The sequence below is a fragment of the Solanum stenotomum genome, chromosome 11 (assembly GCF_019186545.1).
Source record: "Solanum stenotomum isolate F172 chromosome 11, ASM1918654v1, whole genome shotgun sequence".
Taxonomy (NCBI): domain Eukaryota; kingdom Viridiplantae; phylum Streptophyta; class Magnoliopsida; order Solanales; family Solanaceae; genus Solanum; species Solanum stenotomum.
Window position 1 is genome coordinate 39,707,672 of NC_064292.1, and position 10,040 is coordinate 39,717,711.

At 28.6% G+C, this 10,040-nt stretch overlaps 1 protein-coding gene across 1 annotated transcript; it reads right to left on the reverse strand.

Moving 5' to 3' along the window:
- Positions 1-6,934: 6,934 nt before the first annotated feature.
- Positions 6,935-8,465, reverse strand: LOC125845146 (transcription factor TCP23-like). Its single transcript, XM_049524580.1, has one exon. It carries the CDS (start codon positions 8,254-8,256, stop codon positions 7,081-7,083), a length of 1,176 nt encoding a protein of 391 aa, XP_049380537.1. The 5' UTR covers positions 8,257-8,465; the 3' UTR covers positions 6,935-7,080.
- Positions 8,466-10,040: the final 1,575 nt, after the last annotated feature.

Sequence of the window (10,040 nt, forward strand, 5' to 3'; positions counted from 1 at the left end):
CTTTGAATGTAATGATTCAATTGACACTAAAAAGAAAATCTATTACCACTAAATGCCTTTTTTATCGTATAACACCTTATTATAATGTTCAACATAGGCAGATTCAGCAGGAGGATTTACTTCCAAATTTAAAATCTATACGTATAATAATATCATTTAGAGTGTAATTAATTAATACTATATAAACTAACATAATTTAATGTCTTCTAGGAACGCAATTTGATGCAATGGAATTAGGAAATTGGTGGCATATTTTTGAAAATAATTATTTTATTCTACCATTTTATTTAATATATTAATATAATAAATTTTATATATTGAAAAATTATTATAGTTAATAATAATTAATAAGGAAAAATTAAATAACAAAGATTTCTCAATCAAACAAATAAAAAAATCATTTAGTATAATGACCAAGTGAACAAACCAAGTATTATTTTTATTTTTAGAATTACTCTTTCCCCTCTATTTAAATTTTGTTTAGGAGTGTTCATGGTTCGGTTTGGATCGGTTATGGGTTACAACCAAAATCAAATCAATCTAGTCAGTTTTTAAATATCTAAAACCAAACCAAACCAAACGAAAAAAATAACCTTCGGTTTGGTTCAGTTTGGTTCAGTTTTTCTGATTTTTTCAGTTTGAAAGTAATAATTTTTTGAGGACATACGTATCTTGATAGACACAAACACCTAGTACATGAGCAATCCACTAAAAAGCTATTGTCGATTCAATTAAGCAATTAAACAATACTAAAATTATCATTACACGAACAAAGTTATTCAATTAAGAGAAGGTGTAACTATCTTATGAAAGTTAAGGTATGGTAGGTAAAGACTAAAGTAATGAATTTTGATGGACTTGGACTTATGATTATAATAGATGGACTAAAATTTAGGGAAAATTAGCTGAGTCAAAATCATAAACATAATTATTAAAAACATCTACACTTTAAAATAATTATTAAAAATGTCAATATGTCAATATTTTAACAAATAAATTGTATCCTAGATTAGTTTCTAATTTATCTCACATTTCAAGCCATCACGTTTTTCTCTCATTATTTTTTCAATTTTTTTTCTCTCTCGTCTGTATTAAATTATATGTTTATAAGTATTCTCCTAAAATATATTCTATTTTCACTCCCCTTCAACCCCACTTTCTCTCTCAATTCATTATTTATTACTGCTTCTCTTTCTTTCCAAGTTCTTTCTCCTCTTTTTTTTTTTCAAAATGAAAAAAAATCATACAAAGATATGTATCAGATTATCATTTCATCGGATAACTTTTTATTGAATTTATATTTATTAAGTTAACATCGTCACTTTTATGTATTTTTGTATTTCACTCCCCTTCAACCCCACTTTTGTATGTTGTATATCAATTATTTGTACTCATGTAGTTTTATTTTCAACTTTTGATTAAACAAAATAAAAATTGTATTCTAAACTGGATTTTGTATTTCAAAAGTTGTATTTCAAAAATTGTATTTTAAAAGTCATTTCCTAATATAATTGTTCATCAAATTCATTATTAACTTTTATTTTTAACTTTTAATTTAAACAAAATTTGTATTCTAAACTGATTTGTATTCCAAATTCTTGTGTATTTCAAAGATTGTATTCTAAAAATTATTTTCTAACTGTTGAACAAATTTGTATTCCGATCAAATTTGTATTCAAATCATTCAACATATAAAATCACAATATTTTAATATAGAATAGGGATTTCATTAACAAAATTGTATTCTAATCATTCAATAGTCAATACATAATATCATCAAATTTGTATTCCAAACTAATTTATATTCTGATTATTCAATATACAATATCACATCAATAAATTTGTATCTAAATTCAATTTCAAAAATCTACTCTAAACCTGCGTCACCACTAATTTTATATACAGTTTATTTTCAGTTTGAATTTTAAAAAAACAGCATGTTTGTTGTCCCCAATCACAGATCAATCATTTACCCAAAATAATAAATTAATCATAAACAATAGCAATAAATCATTCCAAAGTTTGAAAGAATGGACCTTTAATAGTCAATTTCAATATATTCAACTCTGCGTCGAGTTAAAGCAGGGTAGCTTATAAAAAATCTCAAACAGAGTTCAAAATTTGAGTTATTAGAGTTACAAACGGAAATCGATAAAACGTAAACCACAAGGAGATGGGTTCTTTGGTTTCAGAGAAATGAACCAATGGAAGTTCAATTATTTCAATAGTTTCTTTCCGCACAGAAAAAAATCCTAATGAAATTTGAGAAACAATAGGGAGAAAATTTAATATTGGACATTAGAGAAACAATGAAAGTGGAATCACTGTAGTTTTTTTTTTTTTTTTGAAATTGTAACAGATGAAAATTCAAGTGATATGTTCCTTTTTTTAAAATGTTCTCTCCCCTGATTTTATCTATTCTGTTATTGAATAATTGTATTCTTTCAAATTAAACAAATTAAAAATACATAATTAGATATATAACAAACTCAAATATTGACATTTTTAATAAATATTGAAAATGTGGCTAAGGGGTCCTATTAAATGTTAAAATATTGACATTTTGAAAATTTTCCCTAAAATTTAAGAGTTGGGCTTGAGAAAATGGTAAAGTTAAAGATTTAAGTTACTTAAAATTTAACAAAATATTTATATTTTATTTATGAGTGATATATAAATAATTATAAAATTTATATATATAATTTATCGGTTCGATTTGGTTATTTTTGTAGTTATTTTTTAGTAAAACCAAACCTAACCAAATCAAATCAAATATCAGTTTTTTTAATCGATTTGATTCAGATTGCAATTCGTTTTGATTTTTTAACCATAACCATGAACAATCCTAATTTTGTTACACTAATTTTGGAATACTTCCCTTAAGACTCAATTAAAGCATTAATATTACAACTTAATAATATACTATAATAATTAAGAAAAAAAATTCCATAAAAAAACTTTGCCTTCTTTATAAAAAAGGACATTATTCCGAATATTTTTTTGGTTAAATATTAAAATGATTTTAATAAAAACAAAATATTGAGATCTTAACTGGAAAAACTTAATGTATAATTAATTATTTTTCCTACTATTTTCTTATTATTAATAATAAAGTATTATGAGTAAGTGTAACTCAAAATAAATTATAGATATGAAATTAACAGTAAATTTCATATATGGCAAACATAATTAAGCAAATAATGTTCCATAGCTATAGTTATCTAATTACGCTTCACGACTATAGTTCAATTTGCTATGGAGTTTTAGATTTGTATATATCTCTTTTTTTGTTTTATTTTTATACAAAATTTTAGTTTTTTAAAAATAATGACTACATTTGTGGTAAATACGGTAACGAAATACAACTGTCAATTAATCCTTAATTAATGTGAATAAATCAATTTTAAAAAAGAAAATATCCCACGATATATTCATGCTAAGTGTATTTCCTTACAATTTTTTATCAAAATGGACTCTTCAAGCTATAAAATTCTCCCTTAAAATTCCGATCTTCATTAATTGGGTTTTAACGATCAAAATTTGATTTGATTTCTTCATGCATTCTACAATAATAAATATTTTTCAATTTAAAATTAATAATTGAATTTAGTTCTTCCTTTCTAGTTACTCATTTGAAACATAAAAAATTAATTTTAAATAATGAACTTTGAAATTTATATAACTATCATGAACATATACAATCATATTCAAAGGATAAATGCTAGAGAACTTTTGGTGTATATACAATTGATGCATATATACATATAAGCGATTATATATTATTTCTAAAAACGAAAAATATATATATATCATTTGATATACAAATTAAAATGTATATAAATATCATTAACAAATTCAACCGTATAAGATATACAAATCATTAATGCTAGACAAATATTAATATATTCAATCATCTAAGATATACAAATGATACATGCTAGACAACTATTTGTATAAACGTAATTGACAATTTTTTGTATATATGCAATTGATGCATATATACAAATAAGCAATTGTATATTATACCTGAAAATATACAATAAAAACGACAAGTACAAATACCATTAATATAAATACAAAATCTACAATAACATTGATACAAATACAAATCTCAGAAAATCGTATATAATATCATGTAAAAATTATTAATGCAAATACAACTAATGAAACAATACTTAAAACACGTATTAACAACAAAACAAATTGAACTTCTCATCCTTGTTGAACCATCAAACTTTTGTTCCTCAACTTTTCTGCTTCTATGTTTTGCTTGAAAAATTTTCATAATTTGTTGCAGCTTAATTGAGTCATTTCGGTGCTTGGATCCAAACTCTTCAATGAATGATTGAACTTGACTTTTATATCCAAATTGGAACTGGATTTGAATGTCTTTGGATCCTGCTTAGGGCCGGCTTTCACTTTCATATCAGGAACGCCGACTTGCACTTGCAATATAGAATTTGACTTTTGCAATCAGTTTCGCTACAACATCCGCTACTCTAGCTAATTGTCCACCCTTTTCAAGTGTGATTTCTATGTTATGTATGGCCGTGCCTAAGGGCATATCGGTTGAAGTAGATTCTTCTTTTGATCAATCAAAACCTTTTTTCCATCTAGATTTAGCAACATAACTTGCAACATCATAGAATGCTTGAGTTAGATCCAACGAAAATGATGGTGGGTCATCAACAAATTTGACACGCAATGGTATACCTCTAGTAATCCAAAATCCTTCAAACATTTTTTGATTTCTGAAAAATCTGAAAATTAGAGAAAGATTTTTGAGGGAAAAAAAAGACAAGCATAAATCATATACAAACGAAAAAACAAAAAAAAAAGAGTAGAAACACATTTTGGGCGATTTCCTTGAATTGTGATGCCATGATTAGGAGGGGGAAAGTAGATTTCGAAATTCAAAATCAATGTATATGAGTGATTTAGGAGAGAATTAGAGAATGGAGGGAAAAGAGATAAAATTAAATTTGTATAAATGAGTATACAAATAAGGGAAATACTCGTTTTCTTTCCGTATACAATTCGTTCGTGGATCCCATGATTAATAACAAATTATATTAAACTATAATCACACATGGTAATTAATTGGAACTGTAATCATATTGAATAATAAACTAGTAATGTTTGCAAATTTGCGTAATTTTCCCTTTTAATAGTGGGTTACTGGGTAAACCGATAACCCATTAAGAGTGTAGTGATTTACTACTTTTACATACATAAATATTAACTATTAATTTCAATACCTTACCAGTTATTGTCTTTGCCATTTAGCCTTCCATTCATACTTCACAGTGATTTTTGGATTTGGAACTTCACATTATACAAAACGTCAAAACCTAAAGAAAGAGTAAGAACCATATTCAACCCTCAGGGGTTGGCCTGCTGGCAATTGACTTGAGCCTTGGGGTTTGCTCCCTTTCAAGGTCTCAAGTTCGAAAACCACTAGGTGCAAACAATTTCTGAGGGCCATCGGACTGGGTAAAACCTGAATTAACCGTGGTGCACTTGCGGGAAACTCCTTGCCNCTACTTTTACATACATAAATATTAAATATTAATTTCAATACCTTACCAGTTACTGTCTTTGCCATTTAGCCTTCCATTCATACTTCACAGTGATTTTTGAATTTGGAACTTCACATTATACAAAACGTCAAAACCTAAAGTAAGAACCATATTCCTCTTAATTTCTCTTTGTGTTGCACTTGTATAGTTTTTTTCATGTTAGTTATTATTGTTTCTATTTTATGAGCATTTTGTAAAGTTATATTATTATCTTGTCGCGTCAACTTTTTTTAGAGAAGTCATATATTTGATTTTATAAGTATTTATTTATTGGTTAAATCAAAAATCGAATAGTTAAAAACAAGAATTGATAAATCGATAAAAAATATATTATTAATTTAGTTATTGATTTAACATATTTAAAAATTAAAAATTAATAAACTAAATCAATAATACATAAAACTGAATCAGATCAATACACCCTAAATAGAGTACTAAAAATAATGGGAGGGAATAGTATTAGAATGGAAATAGCAAGGGGAATCAATCAAATCAAAAGAACAGCTAAGCAGATCTATTTAAATCCACACACAAGATAAAGTCAACAAAATTGATGGTCCCCCAGATTACGGCCTTAGGTGGCATTCGGATTTAAATACCTCTCCAAAGACAATTGTGGGAAAAATGTGCTCGCTTTAGGATTAATTTTACGAAAATGATTTGGAGAAGGTTTAGTAAAAGACATCCTTCCGTTTCGATTTGTTTATCGTTTTTCTTATCAAAGACTTATTTGATAATATTTTTATTTTATTTTTTTTATATAATATATTTAAAATTACAAAATTAAATAATATTTTAATATATTTCACATATCTTCCGTTTAAAACGATAAAGTTTTAAAAAAAAATCTTTATTTTTTTAAATTTTATATTAAATCAAAATTAGACAGATAAATTGAAATAAAAGTAACATCTCATTACATTCGAGGGTCAAAGAAGGCGATAAGTTAGTGTGTGAAAACTGAACCTACACTCTTTGTTTTTGTTATCGCCCATGTCCGCAACACACATTAAGATCCCGATTATATTCAAATCACACATTGCAGATCATATTATGGGGTTTGGAACCTTACACTTATTATGTGAGAAATTTCACTAGGAAATTCTAATGGTGATTTTGGATCAAACAGTGTTTATTCTTGAAAATCAACATTTATCCTCTCTTAGATCAAATAGATTTTATTTTAGCATTTTGAAAGACAGAAAAAAAAGGATTTTGGGGAGAAGACTTTACTCCCAATTATCAATAAGTCTTTGAAGAACATTTGTATGAATTTTCCTTGTTTGTTGTCACTAAAATAATTAATTCCAAGCCAACATAATGCCACCAAATTATGATAATTAATCCAACGAAAATAAAGGCCAAATCCTTCAATCCAAATTAAAAAAACAATTACAATGAACACAATCTTCTCACAAAGAAAAACATCAAGAATTCATCAAACACAAGAAAATGGCAACTTTTGATCAGTTTTTCAATTTATTGCATCGAGATTTGTAAACTATGATTGGGAATCATTGTGATTTTCATCACCACTATCACTATCTTGATGCTGTTGTCTTAGATGATGATGCTCCAAATTCATACCCAAATCAACCCTACTGTTATTATTATTATATGCATTCATTGATGACAACATTCCCATATTTGACCCCAATTGTTGAACCGCCTGTGACTGCTGCAAAACCATTGAACCTAACTGAACTGGACTGAACCGTCCTCCACCGGGGAACTCCAACCCACCAATTCTTGAACTCTTGTACTGCCACAATTGGTGGTCCGATGGAGCCGCTCCAACTGAAACCGTCGTTGAACCGGTGCCTCCGCTTACTGGTAACATCCAGAACCCGTTACCAACGTTGCCACCAGCTGGTGCAACCGCCCACATGGCTTGAGCCGGGATTAAACTCGGAGGTTGTGAAGAACCGGGTTTAGAAGAATCTGAACCCGGTTCACCCTGTTTATCAGCTGAAGGGGAGGTGGCACCACTGGTAGTAGTATCTTCTCTGAACCGTTTTTTCATGTAATTCTCATCTGGGTCTTGGCTAAAACCGGTGTTGTTGGTGGATAGATGGTGGTGGAACCCTAACATAGCGGTGGCAGCGGCGGCGGAGGCGCCGTGGATGAAAAGAGGTGCAGATTTTGATGGCGGAGCTGAAATTGTTGTACCACTGCTACGTGTAGAAACGTTGAGAGTTGAGAAATTAGCCGGAATTGTACCGGTTCCTGTGGTAGCAATAATTGCCGGTTCAGCTTGTTGCAATAGCCACTCGATGGTTTCTCCGTCAGATTTATGACCCAATTCTTTAGTGAGTTGGAAAACCCGGGCGGCGCATAAAGCAGGCATGCGTATGCGCCGCCCACGACCGTCCACCTTAGTATGACGGTCTTTAGAAGGTTTCTTAACTACCTTGGGAGTTGATAGAGCGTTGTTGTTGGGGGTTGGGGAATTGGTGGAAGGAGGAGAAATTAGAGTTGTTGATTGCATGGAGATGGAGCCCATGAAAGGGCCATGGGGATGGTTGGACCCAGGGGTAGAAGGGTCAGGTTGACTTTGGTGTGGTGAAATTAATTGTAAAGAAGAGGGTGTTTCTTGGTTGTGTTGATGGTGTTGATGGTGGTTTGTGGCACTAGTAGAACCTCCTTGTTTTTTTCTATGTGGTTCCATGAATTCCATCTTGGGAAAGAAGAGAAGATGTGGGGTAGTGAGGTGAAATTGAAGGGTTAACAAATTGTACTTTTTATATTCTCTTACTTGATGCTTCAAATATTTGTGTAATTGACAAGTGAATTGGCAAAAGCTTGAAAATCAAGTTGTTGTTGCTGCTGCAGTTGCAAGTCTTTTGAGCCAAAAATTAAAAATAATTGTGCAACAAGTGGAAGTGGTGGGGTTGTCTTCTCTTTTTTCATTTTTAACTTAGTGGTTGACTGATGTCTTTTGGAGAAAGAAAGAGAAAGGAAGAAGAGTAGGTGTGGGTGCCAAAACAAAATCAGTGGGACCTGTCAAATATTACTTGTATTTTCATATCATATGTAAGGTGGACATATATTTGTATTTGTAAGGAATGTTACTGTTATTTGAGCTATTATGCCCAAAGCCAACAACTCTTTCTTTTTTCTATATTTCATGAAGAAAATAAAATTGTTCAAGGTAATAATATATGTACAATTGAAAGATTTAATAATAATTTTGTAGAAGAAACTTATTATTCTACGAATAGGAGGCAAAAGATTTATCAAATAACTCAATAACTCTTGTAATCTTGTATATTAAATATCTCTCTCTACATTCAATGTAACTCTCACTACATTGAAAATATGTATTAAGGCATCTCTATTTATAATACTAACAATCAAAATAAATTAGAATTAGAAACTAATAAATTATAACTAAACATAAATAAATAAATATCATAAATAACAAATCTTAAATTAGTAAGAATTTCTGTTCTTGGTTTAATTCCTACATTCCATTACTTCAAAATTAATTATAAAGCGAAATCTAGAGAAAAATAAGTGTTCTAGAGCGAATTTAAAGGGAGATATCTGAAATTATCTCTTAATTGAGTAGAAATAATCACCCTCTTCTTGTACTCTTTTTCTGTTTCTTTAAAGGGGTAGGGGAAGGGATTGGTCAGAGGGTTATAAAGTATGATGAAGTGATAATGGTGGTGTAGGTGAAAAGATTTATGAGATTAGTGTGAAAGCATTGAAAAGTTAGGAGAACACATTCTTTTAAAAATCAAAAGTTTTGGCTGATTTGAGATTATAATTCTAAATTAGTGTTTGAATATGTGATTTAGACTGGTAATTTTAAATTTTTTGAAAAATAGAATTTGAAATTTCTAAATTTTTTTAAAGTAAAACATAATTCATAAGTTTATAATTTGTAAAAAATATTCATCATTTCAAATCTTGTAAAAAGTACTAATTAATTTCGGCATGAAAAGATTTACATACCATGTGAAAGGATTATACTAAACAATATTTGATTACTAATATTGTGGACTAGTGAATATTTATAAAATTATATTTATTTGAAAATTTATAATTACAAATATTTATTTATAAAAGGAACACGAAGATATGTGATTCTTGAAATATTTTGATATCTTGTTTATGGATTATGATTTCATTGGTAAGATCATATAAGAATTGAAATATTTTGATTGTTTTCATAATAATTTGTATAATTTTTATGTTTATAAAAAGTTACAATTAAAGAAAATTCAAATCATATATTTTTTTATTTCTCTTCGGGTGTTCAATACCCACATAATCACATTAGATACCAATTAAATTCGAATTCACATGAAAAAAATTTCACATTAAAAGGTAAAACACTTTTTACTGAAGGGGACTCCATTACTCAAGAAAATTCAACCCCAAAATCTTTTATTAAAAATAAAAAAATATTTATCACTCTACTATAATACTTTTTGAATTTCAAATCATATCTAA

Coding starts and splice junctions, on each gene's coding strand:
- LOC125845146 (XM_049524580.1), bottom strand. CDS start 8,256: ATGGAATTCATGGAACCACATAGAAAAAAACAAGGAGGTTCTACTAGT.